The sequence below is a fragment of the Aedes aegypti genome, chromosome 3, assembly GCF_002204515.2.
Source record: "Aedes aegypti strain LVP_AGWG chromosome 3, AaegL5.0 Primary Assembly, whole genome shotgun sequence".
Lineage (NCBI taxonomy): Eukaryota > Metazoa > Arthropoda > Insecta > Diptera > Culicidae > Aedes > Aedes aegypti.
This window is the reverse complement of record NC_035109.1, coordinates 301132174-301153536: the sequence shown is the minus strand read 5'-3', so window position 1 is coordinate 301153536 and position 21363 is coordinate 301132174. Positions and strand designations below refer to the sequence as shown.

The 21363-nt window shown below is 35.4% G+C and overlaps 1 protein-coding gene across 2 annotated transcripts in view; it reads right to left on the bottom strand.

Moving 5' to 3' along the window:
- The window catches only part of LOC5578672 (sodium-dependent nutrient amino acid transporter 1), a 46167-nt gene that overhangs the window by 8014 nt on the left and 16790 nt on the right, over window positions 1-21363 (bottom strand). For both annotated transcript variants that reach the window (XM_021855168.1, XM_001657011.2), the window contains exons 2-3: window positions 19414-19973; window positions 18448-18822 (exon numbers count right to left, since the gene is read on the bottom strand). In XM_021855168.1, coding sequence (XP_021710860.1) covers window positions 18448-18822; window positions 19414-19973 — 935 coding nt within the window. The remainder of the gene's footprint in view (window positions 1-18447; window positions 18823-19413; window positions 19974-21363) is intronic.

Sequence of the window (21363 nt, the reverse complement as noted above, 5' to 3'; positions counted from 1 at the left end):
ACTTCGATTCAAGTAGAGTTTTGGAATGAATATGAAGAAATATGCGGAAAGTTTATGTGAATGGTGGTCATATGATGTTAAACGTAAGGTTAAGCAGTTTAATAAACGGACAGCCTTCGAATTTAATGATGCAAATAGAAGAAAGAAAGAAATTTGGAGTAAAAAGCTGAGTGATTTATGTGAAAAACAGTCAAAAGGGGAAAACGTACAAAACGACATCAGTGTGGCTAAATCAAAACTCTGGAAGTGGAAATAGAAAGGATGAAAGGCTATGCTAGTCGTTTCCAACCGTGCTCTCAGAATTCAAAGAGATCAACTTTACTTAGATAATAGTCGAGGTGGTTTAGCTCTAATCGATCCTGAATCACAGTGTCAATCGCTTTTCATCAGTAATTTGCTTTTGGTCGTAAGATCGATCATCCTTTGTTAAAAATCAATAATTGTAAAGCGGCGACACTGATGTTTGTATTCCACTTACTGATCGCGCTACGCTGGATTCTTAAATTTCTCAAGCTTACAACACAAGTGCATAGAAGAATGGTAGGGTGATGTGCTAGTATCCATCGTATTAAGCATTGATCAGTGAGAACTGCAATTTTCCCAGTATTGTAGTGAATGATGCTGATACAAACCGATGCCAAACAATTCTTTCTCAAAACGGCTTTAGCATTGTACAATAACATATTGATAAATCTTGATCTCTTTTTGGAAATAATGCAAAAAGAATGCATCTTACCGTATTCTCAATCCGTCGTATCGTTTTCAACTCCGTCGCAATAAGTTTCCAGATTCGTCTCAGAACTTACGGCTCACTTTGATGTATTGAGTGGTTAAAACACAATACATCAACGCTATAATAAAATGTTTTACTAGAAAATATAGATCTACGGGCATCTCGCTCCATTCCTTCAGAATGAAGGAATATACTTATTTCCTTTAAAATTAATTATTGCTCATCAAAATTCAGCCCAAACATTTGAACACAATTTCTTTTGACCGTACAATTCTGGCATTTGCTCACAGTACAGCGAAAACAACACAATCAAAGGAACCGTATTTTTACGTCGAGCGTCGCGCACACATGGATGCGCACAAACTTTTTTTCTCAGTACGACGGATTGAACTTGGTGGGACCCAGATAGCCGTAGCGGTAAACGCGCAACTATTCAGCAAGACCAAGCTGAGGGTCGTGGGTTCGAATCCCACCGGTCGAGGATCTTTTCGGGTTGGAAATTTTCTCGACTTCCCAGGGCATAGAGTATCTTCGTACCTGCCACACGATATACGTATGCAAAAATGGTCATTGGCATAGTAAGCTCTCAGTTAATAACTGTGGAAGTGCACCATTGGCGTAGCTAGGATTTTTTTTCTGGAGGGGGCCTAGCAAATATTTGTTTTACAGTAGTAATGTCGATCGTAATAATCACGATTTTCACAAATCTCTTAGTTTTAACAAATTTGTATTGATTTAATTATGTATCATTTTGCGGCACACCAGTAATATTTGTAAATTTTAATTTTATGCTACAGAAAAATCATTCTTTCTATAATGCAGTCAAAAATCCTTCAAGAATCCTAGCCAAAAAACTCTTAAATTTTGCAGGTATTCAACCATATGCTTTGAAGAGATTCCGCTGAAAATTCCTATGGGAATTTCTTCATGAATTATTTACGTACAGTGCTTTCCCCAAGAACTACCAGTTTTAACTGAGTCCATTTCCACGGAAAATCATTCCCATACTTTCCGATATCACAAAAAAATATTTCGAAGAATCTCTATCCAATTGAATTCCACCAGAGAATGCATAAGATTTTTTTTATTCATTTCTCCTGGAAAGTCCTTTACGTAATTATTGCATACAAATTCAAATTATTAGTTTAAAGTATTCTTCGGTCGTGTATTAATAATTTGTTTAGGGTTTTCAGCAATTATTGAGGATTTCTCCAAATAATTGTACAAAAAAAATCTAGGAGTCTCACCAAAAATGTCTTCAAGATCACCAAGCAAGGATTTATTTCAAGAATTTTTCAGAGAGTTCGCCAACTGTTGTTCCAACTTTGCTTTTGAAGTTTTCCCTAAAGTTTCTCTATTGGATTGTTTTTTTTTAAATCGCAGCAAAAATTATCCAGACTTCCTTAGAAAGGAATGATTCTTCCGTAATATTCCACAAGAATTTCACGAGCAATTATAAAAAAAAATCTATTGGCAAAATGTCATTCATAATTTTTCATAAAAGTTCTTCGCATATCTATCTGCATTTTTTTTTTCAGAGATAATTATTTTTTTGATTTCTCTAAAATCAAGGAACAACATCCCGCATTTCTTCAAAATTCTCACTACGAAATGTTTAAATAATTCCAACATTCCTATGAAGTTCCGCGCGAAAATCGTTCTTCCATAAACTCTCCCTCGAAAATACTCAAAGATTTGTTCATGAATTTCTCAGAGAATTATATTATGGGTTCCCTATGATTCTTCAAAAAAAAAAAAAAATAGTTAGATGTTCATTCAAGTATCTAAAGTAAGAGATTTTTTTCTTCAACCGCACTAACGTTTTTTTGTGATTTTTTTGAAGAAAATTTTACTTACTTTACTTAAAATTACTCAAAAAATTTCTCCAGAAGTTCTATCGAGTATTTTTTCAGGTTAGAGAAATAACTGTTTCCGAATGATAATCTCAGAATTCTTTCATAAATAATATTTAAAAATTTCACGCTTCATTTTTGGATTCAAAAACTGCTCCAGGAATATCTCAATATATTTTTTAGCAATTTCTTTGTAAATTCCTCTACGAATCACTTCATACCAGATTTCTAGAAAAAAAAAACAAACAATAAAGTTTTGGAAGAAATTTGTTGGTATTTTTTAAATAACTGCAGTTTTATATAATTCGGAAAAATTTCTGTTGTGAAATTCAAAAATTATATTGTAGAATTTCTGAAACTTGTTGTCAATGTACCTCAAACAAAAACCTTAAGTGGCCGTTGTTGGATTTATTACAAAAATTCTTGTTCTTTTTTTCATAGTCTTTAATAAAAGAAAATGATTGGTGGTAAAACGGATGGTATTTTAACTAAAATTATTTGTAGCTAAAATATTAGATAATATGTTGTATACACTCCAAAGTTTCATATACTATGGTTAACAAATTGAAGTAGAATCATTTTTTTCCTACCTTTAGAAATTTCAAACAAACTTTTTTGAAGGGTATTTAATCGATTATTTTGAAGTAATATTAAAGTTTAACGCCGAAATGTTGCCAATATTTTTTGAGAACATAACCGAAGTTGTATTATGATAAAATTTGTCATGTAAAATTTTCATCAATTTAAATCTTAGTTAGAATTTGTTGAAGAATTCCTGATGGACTTTCAGTAATCAAGAGTCATACGAAAATTCTGAAATTTTTCAAAACTTCTATAATTTAACTTTTATTTTAGATTTTTTTAAATGTTGCTTTTTGGAGTACGGAAAGATTGTTGTACGAAGTTCCTCGAACCATCATGCGATGGAAGGACAAACAACAAAATGTTGAAGAAGGTAGAACAATAGATGGGCAATGGTACAATGAAAGCCAAGTGATTATTTATAATCTTCTTTTAGGGGTAAATAACAGGATAGTTAAAACCTCTCTAAATAATTTACAAATAAATCAAATTTCTCAGTAAGTTCCATCAGAATCTTCGTTAGAAACTATTCTTCCTTGACTAATGGTTTTCTAGAATGTTGCAACAAAGCCTCTAGAAATTCCGTCATTGTATCACACAAAAATTCAAGCAAAATTTCTAGAAAAAGAAATCATACAAGTATTTTTGTGATGTATTTTGGAAATATTTCTTAAGGACTTTTGATGAACTTCGCAGAAGAATTTGTTATAGGTTTTATGTGAAATCTATTTAAATGAATTAACAGAACAATTTCTAGTAGGACTTTCAGCGAAATATCTTAGCATCAGATTAGACAAAATCAATGATTTTTCTGGAAAATCACGAGGTAAAACTGCATTTTTGAAATACTAAATAATATTTTTTAGGTAAATTCGAGCACATATTCTGGAATTAATATGCTAACAAAAAAAGTAGAAATAGAAGGAATAGATGTCCACCCAAAGGAATTCAATTCGGTAGTATGAACAAGTCCCACAACCCAGACAACCAAAATGCACGTATAACGAAATCACCTGGAGGCTTTGTATGTGCAACATTTCACTTATAAGATGTCGCGAAAAGGCCTTCTACGTACAAAAGTGGAGGCGATATGCGTGCATATATTATGTGATGAATGATAACATACAATGCGAGTGTATAAATATTCCACCGAACTAACCTGTGATCTTATGCGACTTTACTTATGATAATAAATGACGATTTGACAGCTGCTACGGATTGATTCGACTTACTTTGTACGAGTGTACGGGACGAAACAAAATGTACAAATGAACTCAGAAAAGAAGTGTTTTATGCGAGGAAGCTCATCAATCTGACGAGTTTATCAACGGTGTTTTGCGAGTTTGATGTAATAAGTATAAATAAACGAGTTGTAACATGAACTTTCATGCGATTTCTGGTTGTCTGGGAATATTATTTAACTAATTTCCAAGAGATTTGCAATAGCTCTGATGCCACCTTCAATATTCCTTGAGGAATTTGATTATACTAAAATTATATAAAAAATATCGAAAATTTTTCGAAATAGTTAGAAATAAATAAAATAATTTATGAAACAATAAGTTCAAAGTTTGAGCAATACACTATGGTTGGTTTTAGTACATTTGTTCACACCTGTTTTAATTTTTACTATTCATCTGTAGAAAACTTGGCTATGCCGAAATTCATTGAAAGTTGTTTGGGCCTGAAAGGGTTCTTTATACTTAGTGAGCTCCGAACATAACTTCCAGTGATTCGTACTCAGTATAAGTGCCATTGCAGTAGGCTAATGCAGAGCCAGAGAGTAAATTCCTTTACCGCCACTTCGATAGCTGACAGGGTCCAGGTAAGACGTGCTTCGGCATAGTGCTGGATGATTCCTTTTCGGTTAGTATTACGCTTTTCACAATGGGCATCTAATTCTTCCGAAAGAGGTGCACTTTGCGAAAAAGGACCACGTGATTATTGAGCTGAAATTGAATTCAGGTTAACTTCTGCGTTCATGAGTCCTCTCATGGCGTAGTGGTAACGCGCCCCAACTAGAGATCGGGGAGTCGTGAGTTCGATTCCCACTGAGAAGACGTGTAACTTTTTCGCAAATCTTCACATCAATTTTTCCATCTAATCCAATTGAAAATTATATGTAATGTTTAGCTTTTCGGTAGTTGTTAAACCTCCACTCGGCTGGTTGGCCGTAAACTACGATTCATAATTAAAAACAATTATTTATCGAGCAACGGACTCATGTTCCGTAACCGGTCCGTAACCGGTCGTTTGAGAACGTCGCGACCCATTGGAAGCCCACACAAAAGTTAAGCCTTATTTTTCGACAAAAAACCCCGCAATGTAGGGTGCAGAGCTACTTCGGCACGAATCATCTGAAACTTTACAATAAGAAGCACTTCAATAGAATGCATATTGTGGCCAAATATGACCTCAGTAGTTTTCAAAAAACCCCACTGCCGAAGTAAATCAAAAGTGCGAAGAAGAAATTTTGTCTATTTTTCACAATTTTTTTTCGGACGTTATACAAATTGGAGCTAAAACATGGATTTCTTAAACGAATCCTCATTAGGGAAATCATCATCACCGGACACGTCGTGCAGGGTATCCCCCAATAACATGAGAAATCAGAATGCAGTGAATATGCTGCTTCATGCTGAAACAGCAGTATTTGGATTATTTAGAAAAAAAAAACTAATTTTGGGGATCAAATTTCCAGGATATTGACGCTTTACCACTGTATTTTTTGCAACGGAGACATCAAAAAATATCTAACAGCAACCATTCGATCGACAGCCGGACGGAGCTTTCGGTTGTCGCGCGATTCACTGGAGTCAGAACCACCACGCTGATGCTATGTGAGACAAGCGAGGTTTTCTCATTATAGTTGTACACCATAAAACAACGTAACATCTCAACAGATTTTTGTCAATAACAAGAGGCATGCACATTGATTCGAAAGATATTGTTTAATTTTTTGTATTATCACCAAAAATTCTGGGGGGGGGGGGCTGCATGATTCTGCAGGGGGCCAGCCCCCCCCCCCTGTTCCTACGCCAATGAAGTGCACATAAGAACACTAATCTGAGAAGCAGGCTCTGTCCCAGTGGGGACGAAACGCCAGAAAGAAGAAGAAGACGGATTGAACTTTGTTTGCATTCTCAATTATACGCGGCGGTTGAGGAAATTTCGTAAAATTCGGGGATTTATTGAAATATTACGGCGTGTGATTGGAATGAAATCCTTCAGTGAAGAAGTACGAAGGTTTTCCATAGTGAAAATAAGTGCTCGGCGATGTAAATCACACAGGGGGGTGGGAAGAAACTTGTGTTGGAAAGTGATGTGACTGATGTCGATCGCCAAGCATTTCTATAAAATCGTGTTCGTCCATGCAATTTCGGTGAAAAAGTGTAAAGTGGATAATTGAACTGAAGTTATTTATCGAAACACAGTAGTTTCATTGCATTTTTGGTGTACAGGTGGACGAATCATAAAAACTTTCACAAAACTACATATGAGGGATTCCACGGAGGCATGCAAGTCGATTCTGATCGACCATTTCAAAAATATCTGAAACTTTGCACAGTTTTTCAGTTCCATCTAAATCGTCATTTTCCGATATCAAATCTTCAAGTTGAGTCACGACTAACTTTTCAAAAGGGTATATGTGAAAATGGTTCAAAAATATTCAAAAAGCTGCACAGTAAAAACGGTTCGTTCGATTGTTAGACAACTAAAGAAACAAAGTTAGACAACTAAATAAAGATTCCAAAAAAAATACACACAGTAAAATTTTTTTTTTTTTTGCATTAAAAAACATCATTTTTGTCACAAAAACTCAAATATCTCAAAACCCTATCGGAATACCAACGTATTTTTTTGAGGGAAAACGGTCCATTATATTAGCTATCTACCATAACAATTTGGTGATGGTGAGCCAATAAATAAAAAAGTTATGACATTTCAAATATTTCACAAATTTGACACTTAGTGATTTTTTTTTTTTCATTGTTAATTTTTTTTAGGACCGCAGTTTGTTGCTGAATTTTTTGTTAAGGGTACCACATGAGGTTAACAAGTTGTTTTCATATTTTATTTAATTATTCAAAACTATTATAGCATCTATTAGAAAGTTAGACGCGATCCAGTGTTGTGATCTAAAGTCTTGATAGTGTCATATTTTTTATTGTACGTTACTGAAGAAAAATTCTCTCAATAGTGTTGAAACCTTTTGATAAAAGAAACCTATAAGAAATCTAATATTGAAGACAAAAGCTACAAAAAAAGTTTTCTATACAGGTATACGACTAGTTTACCTGCAAAAAGTTTACCTCGTAGAGAACAAGGCGGGTCTATACCCAGGTGATCTAGTATACGTAAAGCAGGTCGGTTTTCTCGGCGCTGGTTTTCTCCACAAAGTTAAAATCTGATTACACCTGGGTATAGACCCGCCTTGGTAGAGAATAGACTTTGTTAATCATATTTGGGAGAAAGCGAGTAACTTCAACAACATCAAAAACATGATAGGTACATACCATGAACATACTCACGAAAAAGCAAAAAATATACTACCACTATGGTTATAAAAGATTTAATTGTAAAATTTTTCTTCAGTCAAGCAAACGACACCAAACTAGTCAGTAAAAACTTAAAAGTGATTTTGTTTATTAAAATCTAACGAGCAACATGAGTAGTCGCTTTCTCAAGTGTTGCAGGCCGTTTGCAGAAAAAAAGTGTTCGAAAGAGCTACGAAATCTCACCGAAAGCACCATAGATAAACTGAAAGCGGCTGGTTATGCTCCAATGTCTACATTGAATACAATTTTACGCATTTGTACGTCCTGCCGTTTAAACGTTGACAAACGGGCAATCTGTACATCATCGGTGGATCAGGTTGCAGGAAGTTCGAAAACAACAACAACTGAGGAATTACTAGATGCACCGACAACAACTGAGGAGTTACCAGAAGTACCAAGTGCAGATAGTCTTGCCACGGTACCATCAGCGACATCTGTTTCAACAAATCAATCAGAAGATGAGTGCATCCAGAAGGTCAACATCGAACGCTTCAACGAAGGGATAGCTGGAATAAAAGTGACTCCGATTAAATGGACGAAGATGGGTTACGTCAATTATCCCGAGAAAAAATACCGTGAAATCAACGAAGCTGTACGAAGAAACCTCTTCAAATTAGGACCTGATGATGTGGAAAATACAGACTACGATGAGGTAATTATGAATATGAAGGAAAGGTTCTCGAATCTAGCCACGACAAGGAAAGAAAAATTATTGATTTTGTCGATGCTGCCAAGCTCGTGGTCTATTCAAAACGCCATTGATGAGTTCAAAACCAATAGAAATACAGCAAAAGAGGCAAAACAATTAAAAAATAACTGTCTTGCAACCAAAAATGCTAGGTCGAGTACTTCATTAACAGATGAGACAAAAAAAAATAATTCAATATTTTGAAGACGATGAAGTAGGGTAACTGGGGGTAAAACGCGCCCTCTAAGGAAGGAAGCGTTTTTAGCTATGAAGAATATTATTATAAGCCTTTTTTATTCATTATCTCATAGACAAACATGTTTCCTATCAAATAGTAGAAACAGCCATCCATTTTCTTTTTTCTGGAGTTAATAAATCAATGTTTATAAAATGCTTGCTTATCTGCATTTTTATTTTTTGCGGGGTAAAACGCGCCACCTGATCTCGGCGTTAGTCGTTCGCGCGCACGCATGCGCAATCATGCGCAATCATTCTTGCAAATACGTTGCATACATAAGGGCGTTTGATCAGATGTTATTGTTCGATTATAGTATACATGCTGATTCGACAAATGTGCATTTGTAAGGTTCAAACTGGCACGTAACTACAGCTTGGCATTACGTTTGCTGGAATTTGAATTCAAACGGCTGTTTTGGTGTTATGAAATAGGAGTGGCCGTTTTGCCCCACGAGTTGATTAAAGTTTAAGTCCTTCGATACGGGTTTTAAGGATAAATTCAACACTTTTATCGCATGCAATAAAAACTATGGGAGTGCACAAGTCGATTCTCGGGGATAGTTTCAAAAGTTTTGTTGTTTATCGGCCTGAAAAATGGTCTAGAAAATAACACAAAATTACAACGAAAACAGCGAAAAACGTTTTTTCGAGTATTTCACGATTTTTGCCAGGAAAAGGCTTAAAAATATACATAAAGAAGCATTTTAATACATTTTCCATTATCTAGGGTGAAAAACAGCGTCCCAAAGCACGTCGTTTGTTCAAAACAAGGGTGGCGCGTTTTACCCCAATGGCGCATTTTAGACCCAGTTCCCCTAAGTAGAGCTATGCCTGGCCAAAAAGATTATGTATCTGTAAAAAAAGATGGAAAGCGTCAAGCAATCCAAAAACGATTAATGATGACTACTTTGAAAGAAGCGTATACACGCTTCAAGGAAATTAACGAAAATATTAAGGTAGGTTTTTCCTCATTTGCAAGCCTTCGTCCAAGGCAATGCAAGCTTCTATCCAATTCAGGAACACATAATGTTTGTGTGTGCACAACACACGAAAATATTAACCTAATCTTACATAGTTTGAAAAGAATCAATTTATCAAAGGATATTAAAATGTTAACTGGTAGTCTTTTGTGCGAAAATACAACATCAAATTGCTATCTACGATCTTGTTCGGATTGTCCAGATTCTTCATCATTGGAAAATACTTTATTCGCTGAGTTTGAAGAAAATTATATTGATCAGTTATCATTTGAGCAATGGGTGACCACGGATAGGTGTGACCTAGAAACTATTATAAAACCTGTAGATGAGTTTGTGTCATTTTTTTGCTTGAAATTAGAAAGTTTAATTCCTCACGACTTTATTAAAACAGAGCAATCCCGCTTTTTAAAAAATACGAAAAATACATTACAAGATGGTGAATTTTTAGTCATTTGTGATTTTTCTGAAAACTTTAGCTTTGTATTGCAAGATGAAGTGCAGTCCCATCACTAGAACGTACAACAAGCTACAATTCATCCATTCGTTATTTATTTCAATGGAAGTACGCAAATTGAACATTTTAGTTTTATTGTAATTTCCGAAGATTTAAGACACGACTCAGTATCTGTAAATTTGTTCATTGCCAAAATGATTAACTTTTTACGCGCTGATAAGGATAAAGAAATCAGAAAGATATATTTCATGTCTGATGGAGCAGCATCGCCGTACAAAAACCGTAAGAATTTTTCGAGCCTATGTCAATTTAAATCAAAGTACGGATTTGATGCAGAATGGCATTTCTTTGCTACGTCACATGGCAAAGGTACTTGTGATGCTATTGGAGGAACCATAAAGCGCATGGCCACAAGAGCAAGTTTAGCCAAAGAACGTGAGCATCCAATTAAAACTGCAAAAGAACTATTTGATTGGGCGAATCGCAGAAAAGTGTTCGATATTGTAAAAAATTGAATAACAATAAATAAATAAATAAGTATTAATAACATGTTTTCATGATCTCATAACGCATACCCAAATCCAAAACTTTTAAAGTTTATATATAACATTTAGAAACTCATCGATCATACTCTAAAATAAATATCCTGGTAAAAAAAAAAAATATTTTCGTATAATCTGTTAATTCATTTTGATTTATACATATATACATATACATATAATATTTATACATATACATAATATTTATACATATAATATACATAATACTAATGAATACATGAAAACGACTTGTTTAATTCACGCAAGGCCCTTAACAATAAAATCAGCAACAAACTGCGGTTCCCGTAATAATTAACACCGAAAAAAAAATTTTTTTTTTCTACTAAATGTGAAAATTGTGACATGTTTGAAATGTCATAACTTTTTTGTTTATTGGTTTACCATCACCAAATTTTTATGGTAGATAGCTAATATAATGGACCGTTTTTTCTCAAAAAATTACGTTGGTATTCCGATAGGGTTTTGAGATATTTGAGTTTTTGTGTCAAAAATTATGTTTTTTAACGCAAAAAATTTTTTTTTTACTGTGTGTATTTTTTTGGAATCTTTATTTAGTTGTCTAACTTTGTTTCTTTAGTTGTCTAACAATCGAACGAACCGTTTTTGCTGTGCAGCTTTTTGAATATTTTTGAACCATTTTCACATATACCCTTTTGAAAAGTTAGTCGTGACTCAACTTGAAGATTTGATATCGGAAAATGACGATTTAGATGGAACTGGAAAACTGTGCAAAGTTTCAGCTCAATAGAAAAAAATGAATTAAAAAATTTACCAAATTTTGGTGCTGTTGCTTGGAATCACTCATATGGAAAATGAATCTATGTTGCAGGTAAGTTGGAATATCTGGCGCAAACTGTTGGCGTTTAAGAATGAAGTAAAGAGTCGTTACCAGTCCAGAGTAAATGCTCGGCAATTTCGTTTTCAGCTTGACAAATACGACATTCAGAGGATTTGATTTTTTCTATCTTCTTAGAATGATGCCTCATTAAGGTTGGAACAATTTGGAATTCTACTTCTAATCTCGCGAAGGAAGCATCCAAGAACAGTTTACTTTCTATTTTGGCTTCGTGCACTAGCAGAAAGCTGAAAATAATAAGGTTAGGAGCGTTAGCCAACTATGTCTGCAGTTTAGTGCCTTTAAAAACGTGAGTAGGGGCACAAGTCGGCTATTGTGACGGCTGTCTTTTGATTCCAAGATGTTTTACATTAATATTTACATTTATTTCCCTGAAAGCTCTTCTTTTTTTCCTTTTTTGAAACTCTCCTACGATTGATTTTGTGTTGACTGACTCTAGGCAGCTTTGTAGCCAACTGGTTACACACGCTGACTTTACTCCAGATCATGCCCTTGCTGCATATCAAATTTCCCATGGAGTGATTCTCCATCCTATTAGCCAGCCCTGTCGTCCTGCTTATTCGCGCTTAGTCGACGACTAAGAAGCTTTTCTCAGATTTTTTTTCTTAACGCACTTTGGGACATCAGTTAAAAAATCAAGCTGCATCATCGACCTGAATTAATTCAAATTTGTTATATGTAGATGAAGTACAACTAAACGCACTGTGTAACATCAATCGAAATTGTCAAGTTGTATCAACACCCTGGAGTAATTTGACCTTGTCTCAATTAGATCTGTTGCATTTAACGCCCTGTAGGATATCATTTAATAATTACAAGCTATATTAACGCCCTGAAGTAGTTTAACTTTATTCTATGTAGATCAGGTACATCTTAACGGTCTGATGACATCAATTCCTAGTTGTATCAACGCCCTGAAGTATTTAGACTTTGCTCTATGTAGATGAGGTGCAACTCAACGCTCTGTATGACATCAATCGATCAAGCTACATCAACGCCCTGGAATAGTTTGACGTTATTCCACACAGATCTTTGCGAGATTGGGAGCATCTTTATGCCCTGTAGAAAATCAATCGAAATTTCTTATCTGTATCAACGCCCTGTAGTTTTTTGACCTTATTATGTATATCGGGCGCATCTTGACGCTCTGTAGGACATCGATCAAAAATTTGAAAATGTTTCAACGCTCTAAACTAATTTGACTATATTTCCCACATATCTTTGCGAGATCTGGAGCATATTTACGCCTTGTAGAAAATCAATCGAAACCCACGTGCTCCAGGGCGTTGGTACACCTTGGAGTAATCTGAGCTTATTCAGATACAACTTAACGCTCTGTAGGACATTAATTGTAAACTCTATGCTGGATCAACGCCCTCGATTAATTTGACCTTTTTACATGTAGATCAGGTACATGTGACCGCTCCTTAGGACTTAATTTGATAATTCAAAGCTGTATCAACGCCCAGGAGTAAGAGTCCACAAAGATCTTGGCGAGATCGGAAGCATCTGTACGCCCTATAGCAAATCAATCGAATTTTTCTTGCTGTATCAAACCCCTACGGTTATTTGGCTTTATCCTATGTAGATCATACGCACCTCATAGCCCTGTGTAACATCAATCGAGATTGTCAAGCTGTATCAACGCTTTGGATAAATCTGAATTAGCCTCAAATATATGAGCTGTATCTTAACACCCTGTAGGACATCATTTAATAAATTCTTTGCAGTATCAACGCCCTGGAGTAATTTGTCCTTTTTTTTTTGTCGATTAGGTGCATCTTAACGCCCTGTAGAACGTCAATTGTAAATTGCAGGATGTATCAATACCCACGAGAAATTTGACAGTATTCCAAATAGAACAGGTGTATTTGAACGTCCTGTATCAAATTAAAATTGGTCCTTAATCAATTAAAATTGGTAAGCTATATCAACGCCCTGGAGTAATTTGACTTTGTTTCACCTTTATCTTTGCAAGATCTGGAGGATCTTAAAACACCTTTGGAAAATCAATCGAAATTTCTTGTGTTATGTGGATCAGCTGCATCTTAACGCCCTGATTAAGATCAATTGCAAATTCTAAGCGGTACCTACGACAAATTTTACCTTATCCAATGTAGATAAAGTGCGCATGACCGCCCTAAATCAATTAAAATTCAAAGCTGTATCGACGCCCTGGAGTAATTTGACCTTATTTCAAGAAGATTAGGTGCATTTTAACGCCCTGAAGGATATCAATTGTAAAATACAAGCTTCTAAAACGCATTAGCGTAATCTGACATTGTTTTATGTAGATCAGTGTTTCCCAAACTTTTTCGACTTTCGCCCCCTCGAGGCTAATATTTTTTGGAATCGCCCCCCTGATGAATGGTTCATATACAAGTTCATATATTTGAATTAATCTATATTCTGTACTAAACATTTGATCAATATTATAGAAAAGGCGTACGGAAGTCGATCAAATTATCAAGTTTACTCGTATATAACTACAAAAGTGTTAAAAATATCAAACATATTTGCTTTGGAAAACATATATACTCCACAAAATGGCTTTAATTCATCGTTGGAACCTGATTTTGTCAGCCAAATTTTCAGAGATTTGTTAATTAAAATATTTGTACCATAAGAAGTAAGAATGGTAAGAAAAAGTGCAACCTAAATAACAAAAAAGGGTACAACATATTTTTCTCTGTGAAAAACTGGATGATAACAATAGAAATATTAAAAACATCTTTATGTTAAATACTAGTGATCCTGGAAAACTTCGTCTTGCCATCAAGTCATAAAATTTCCTAAACAAACTTACAGATTAGTTTTCTTACGTTTTCCGACTATTCTAGAGATTTTATTAAACTTTTTCTTCGGACGATTACTTTGAAGTCCAGAACAAATGCAACAGTGAAAGTGTTTCGAATCCATTGATCCGTTCTCAAGCCAACTCATGGCATACAAAACTTTTTCACTTTTTTATACAGATTGAGTATTGTGGGCTTTGTGTCCAGTGGATAGTATCGTCAAGCAGTGATCGCATCGGGTCATGGGGTGTGGGTATGATTCCCGCTTCAGCCATTGACACTATTCGCCAAAAATGTTTCGCGGCTGTGCCACTGGAGCATGCTTGTCCGTTGTCTAGTGTTAAATTACAGTCTGTGCAGCTAAATGTCTGGAGACGGTGTCAATGTGTGTTATCAATGCTCTCCGTATCTTGAAATCATTCTGATCTTGAGAAAACCTAAAATTCTTAAAACTCGTATGATATGAAAAATATCTGAATGCATAACACAAATATTTTCTTTTGACAATCATCAAGTGTTATCTAGAATAAATTAAAATGGCCATGCTTAGATCAGAGGTATATTCGATCTAAGGTGAAACTAGAAATAGTTTAGAATGAAATTGATTGTCCTTCAGAAGCATTAGCATAAATTTCTATCAAATCGTGTGTCCTCCGAACGTTATGAGTCATTTTTCAATTTCTCCCATACTAAACTTTTACTGGATTTTTCACCCCCCAAATTCTGTTTTGAAAATTTTCGCTCCCTTCGTTCCAAAAATCGCCCCCCAGAGGGCGAATTCGCCCACTTTGGGAATCACTGATGTAGATCATTTGCATCTTAACACCCTATATCATTTGAAAATTTCAAGCTGTATTAAGGCCCTGGAGTAATGTGACCTTATCTCACATAGATCAGCTACATATTAACGCCCTTTATGGCATAAATCAAAATTGTTAAGCTTTATTAACGTCATGGAGTTTGACCATGTTTCATTTCGGTCAGACCTGTAAGGTAGGATATAAGCTGAAAATTCCAAGCAGTATCAACGTTCTGGAGTAATTTGACTTAATTGTATGTCATCGTCCTGTAGGGCATCAATTAAAAATTTCAAGATTTTTCAACGCTCTGAAGTATGTTGACCTAATTTCACGTGGATCATATGCATATAAACGCTCTGTATGGTATTAATCAAAATTGTCAAGCTGTATAAATGCCTTGAAGTAAATTTTAGATCAGCTGCATCTTAACGTCCTCTATGATATCCATCGAAATCAACCTGAGCTGTATCAACGCACTGGAGTAATTTGATAGCTCATCTTAATTCCCTATAGAACAATAATTTAAAATTCAAAGCTTTATCAACGTCCTGCAGAAATTTGACCTTACTCCACATAGATCAGGTACATCTTAACACTCTGTAGGACACCAAGCGAAATTGTTAAGCTGTATAAACACACTAGAGTAATCAGGAGCAAATTAACGCCCTGTAGAAAGTCAATTGAAACATCCGAGCTGTGCGACCCCTTGTCGCCACTGAATTCTGAAATTCTCAAATTCCTTTGGTATATAAATCACTTTTTCGTGTGAAAAGAAAAAAATGTTGAAATTGCGACATAACTTCAGCATGGAATAATATCGATTGAATCATCTCAAGTAACTCTTGAAATTTGATGAGATACATGAAATTTTGAAGCAGAAAAAAATCATTTCATATGTTCTAAAGATAAGCTGTAGTCATATTCTTGTTCATTTTGGGCCAATAATTTTCATGTAATAGTGACGAAAATTCATAATCAAGTACGCGTCACAAACGGTATTTGCTGAAATGAGTTTGAAAACCTGCTTAATGAACAATTCTAAAATCCACTAATACGCCAAATTAGTGTAATAAACAATGGCGTAATATTTTGAGATCCAGGGCAATTTACAAATTTTTTGCACTTTGATATCACTTCAAAAGTGACATTTTATTTTAAAAATTAAGTGATATATTTGGCTAAAGCTCGAACCTCTTAATCCAAATATAAGGCTCAAAACTTCTAGATGTCCTGCTTTAAGAAACCATGAGCATTTGTTCGTGAACTCAATTTTTCTATGATATTTTATGTATAAAATAATATAAGGGAATTTACATATTTTCAGCAGTTTTAGCCGATGCCACGATTCTTTGTAATTTTCTCGGACATATGCAGACAAACTAAATGTTTGTTACATTTATGCGCTGCTCAATCCTGTCTAGGATTACACCGGCAGGCTTCTTGAAAACTTTTTAGAAACGTTGTAATTGTGACTATTATCGGCATCCTCGTTTTCTTCGGCAACCTTTTCCATAATAACTGCAAGCATATCTGTTCTGCAATTTCACATAAGCCGCATTTTGAGGCGTACACAGAAAGAAAATTTCAGCGTAAAATCATGCACATAAAGGGAATGCCAGATTTGTCGCAAATTTACATGACACATCATGTAAAATTACATCGACATCATGTAAATTTACGCGAATTATCACGTAATCGGATAGAGTCCATGCTAGATTACACGATGTTTAGTGGAAACTTACATGATTTTATTGTAATTTTACAAGACGTGACTTCTAAATTTGCGACACTTCTGGCATTTCCTTCATGTGCATGATTTAACGCTGAAATTTACAAGGATTTTTCTTTCAGTGTATTTATTTCAATCGTTTCAATGTATTTATTTCAATTGTTCGGAAATCTCGTCAGGAGGAAGCAGGCATATAAACGTTCAACGCTCCGTCATCGTAATCATCGTCATCATCGAAACTTTAAAAGCAGTTTTTCTGTTCAAAACTAAAAAATATTCGACGAAAATGTGTTCACTGTGTTTCGGTTGGAGAATTGAATACAGTGAACACTTTTTCCGGTGAATTTTATTGATTTTGAACGAAAAAACTGCTTTTGGTAATTCAGAAATCGATGACGGATCCTGCCCCTTAATGGATCTCTCTAACGCTAGCGAGCAGTTTGAAGAGAAGCTCATTTTATGATACATTTGAGGTATTTCTTCAAGTATCTTTCTTTTCATATATCCTAAAACATAAATCATACTGAGAAATGCAATAATTTTGGTCATTTTAAATATGGTCATCTTGAATTTTATCAGAAAAAAAAAATTTCACCCATAGTGCACCATTCGTTTTTGATTCTGTGGTTACCGTCAAAAAGCTAACAAAGGGGTCACCCAAAAATGACATCCATAATTTGAGGGGATGGTGTCAACAAAAGTGTGACAGTGCAAGGATTAGGAATTGGAAAAAGCGTTACAGAGGGGGTGGGAGGTCCAGAAATCCCGAAAAATGATGGACGTTTTATTTGAAACTTCCCTAAGAAAAAACTGAGTTAGAACAGCTGCAAAAACTAGGTGAGCAATGGTATTAGCCGTTTGAAATGAACGATTTTCTAAATTTATGAAAACAACATATTTCGTACAACAAAGTAATAAGTATTCAATCACGGGTTCTTTCCGCAAGTAAACTGTAAAATGGGATTAAATTTTGGGTAAAAAGTCTGGTGGCCATACTTTTTTATGATCTTGATTTAAAGCAAAAGTATGAGTTATTTAGTATGAAGATACTTATCATGTTGAAATGAAATAAAAATTGAATTGCAGAAAATACTCTCCATATTGAGAATCTGTGTAAATTTTGATCATTTGTCCCTGGTTTTGAAGATATGCCGATGTATCTAGAGGGCTCGACATTATCTATTTACTTTTGTTTCTCCGTTTCACATTTTAATTGGAATGAGCATTGAACCCAAACTAAACACGTGCAAATGCATATTAGTTCTCATGTGTTTGGAATATACATTGATTGGATACAACTAATGCTCATTAATGCCTGGGAGTACAACCGCCCTCTGGGCTATAGTAACGCCTTCCTCAAAAGGGGATGACTAAGAAGCTCAAATTTTACGACGACAGGGCTGCTATTAGCTTCACTTTCAATGATGTTGGAAATTACATTAATATACATGGACTTGAATAGTATCTCTGTCTGATATGATAATATATTGCACAAGATGTACAGTTGTCTGAATTTAAACTGTAAGCTCTCATACAATTTGTTACTTACTGCAACAGTGAGCAAACGATGGTTGGGAAAACTAGTGATATAGATTATTACATTTCTGCACAATGTACTTACCGATAGATATTGTTCTGGAAATTGTTGAACGATGAATACACAATTAGACCCCCGAAGCAAATCGTTAGCGAGAAGAAGCACTGCGTCACCGCTTGGTACCACACTTCAATCGTGAGCAGTTTATCCCACTGCGGTGTGAAAAAGTACCGAATACCGGTCCACGCGCCGGGCAACGTCAGGGATCGTACCAGTAGGATGAAAATGATGATGTACGGGAAAATGGCGAGGAAGTAGGAGAATTTCCCCGAACTCTTTATGCCGCGAATGAGAATCGCCGTGATGCAAATCCACGCCACCACCAAGCACAGAACCAATCTCCAGTCCGGCATTCCGATTCCGTTGTCAAGAGAGGCTGCCTTATGGAGCACGGTTTTTCTGAAAGGGATGAGTGTAATCGTAATTAAATCCATTGTTGAACGTTTTGATTAGGGTGTCCAGACAATATTTGTTTAAGAAAAATCACGGTGATGTGCCCTAGAATGGGTTATATGTTTGTTTATAGAATTTTTGTAGAAAAAAAAACCAGCCGTAAACTTATGTTTGCAAATTAATACACACTAATTTTTTATCAAAAAATTGTCCAAAACAGGGCTAATTGTAATACATCCACAAATTGCAGTTTTGAGTAAAACTAAGAAAAAAAGTGACTTTTATTTTATACTTTTATTATTTTTAAAGGTCAACCAAAAATTACAATTATCACGTCTAAAAACAACAAATAGTTATATCTTTTTCAAAACTCAATATATTTATACATAATATTTGGAGTGAAAGTTCCTCAATTGAATTGCATTTGAAGCACGATGACATTGAGATAATTTATTTTGAATTAAGCAAGATATCTCAAATAAGAATCTTTTGTCCATCTTTGCTCTATATTTTATTCTTAGGTTAAGCACTATGACTTTTGGAACCTAGATTTTTCCTGTACACCCTACTGTTGAAAGTGTTGGTGCCAATACTTACTGAAAATAGAGTTCTGCAGACGATTTAACCTTTGTGCCATTTCCCATGGGTATTGTTCCGATAAAGCTCGAGTTGACGCAGTCCAGCCACGAGGGATCACAAGTACTCCATGGCAACTCGGGGCTAAATGATACCACCAGATACCGAAAGGTGATAGCCAACACAGCCGCGTAATAGGTGATGACGGTGAAGATGGCCACCGTTTGGCCCACGCCAATGCCCCTCATCAGTGGAGCCATGTCGTATACTTTGACACAGCCACGGTTCGAAAATTGACCCAAAACCATTTCTAAGTAGTAGATGGGTCGACCGATGATGAACAGTACTATCAGGTACGGTATCACGAAAGCTCCCCCGCCATTGTTGAATGCTGTGTATGGGAACCGCCATACATTACCGAAGCCCACAGACAAAGCTACGCACGACAGCAGGAACTCTATGTTCTTTCCCCATTTCTCTCGTACTGTTGGAGGCGGATCGTCTGGATTGTTTTTGTTACTGCTACTGTTGGTGGTAGTGCTGATGACAATGTGGTTCGAAAATCCATTAACAGCTCCATTCTGAAATCGATAAGTTGAACAAACAATGAGATTAACTTCCGAGCAAACGAACTTTGTCTGCAGGTTCAGTGAATAACACGAATCTTGATATTGTTCGAGCACATTAGGTCATGGGTAGCTACTACTACTACTAGCCATAGTGACAACAAGGTCGTCAAAGTCACGATCCCATTAACACAGGTGGGTAAGCCATTATTTTCCGCATAGGTATACCCGCATCAAACGTGTACAACGACACGCTTTTTCTGAATGACAAGCGGCTCCAGCGGCATCAGCATCACCCAGCCACCAAGTGGATGACCGGTTGGCATTAGGTATGCGGTGTTATTCCACGTGGGACACTGCATTGCATAATGATTCACCTCTCGCGCCAGACAAAACGACACCACTGATACACCCTAAGAATAGTTCATATACAGTTGTTCATTTTTGATTGTCCAGTAGGTATACATATCTGTACAAGTCATTCCAAAAATTTAAGGGGCCCTGAAACAATTAGGATTCAGTAAATTTGGTTCACTACAGCCTCCATCAAAGTAAAAGTAGGGGTAAAGAATTAAGTACTGTTCATTTTATAAAGTGGATACCTTGTTTATGTTTTATCTTTTTTATTTATTGATAAAATCGTAATCGGTTTTCTGTTCAACTAGTATTCTACAATGTTATGAAAATATTAAAACTTACAAAAGGCTTTTGGTAGAAGAACTAAATAGTTTTTCCATAAACTCAAGATTGTAAAAACTGATTGTAAAAGTTAAGCATTATTTTTCGCATGAAAAAAAATCTTATTTTTTCGAAGAAATTGTATATTTTACTAAAGGTGGAGCTTCCAAAACATCAATAAAACTAGTAGAAGCATTAGCAGTAGAACGCTAATGTCGCGACTGTTTTGTGACAACAGCGCCACTAGCGTTCTACTTCTTATATTTCTATTATAAAACTCCACCATTCTATGACACTAGGTCACTTTAGTGATTTATTCTTCATGGCCAAATTTGCTGATATACCATCCTTTTACTCCCAGCGAGAAAGTAAAAATGTTAAAAATTGGCTTAGATTACGGACGACATTAGATTTGTTTAAAAGAGAGCTAAATCTCGAGTTTCAACCGCATTCTTAGGTACAAATATTACTCTTTATGGTCTTTTTATTAAAAAATCCCATACACTATAAATCATATATGCATATTTATCGATCTAGAATAAATTATAAGCGTTTTCCGGGTGCTCCAATTACCGTTATTATCAAATAAAATATATCATCCAAACGGCAGTCGGCAGTTGATTCCTGACTTGTTCTGCACCTCTGGGCTGAATTTGAAAAAAAAAACCTCAGACAGAATTTGGAGTTATGCCCTTTTGAAGTTTATATGATGGAAATCACGTGATGT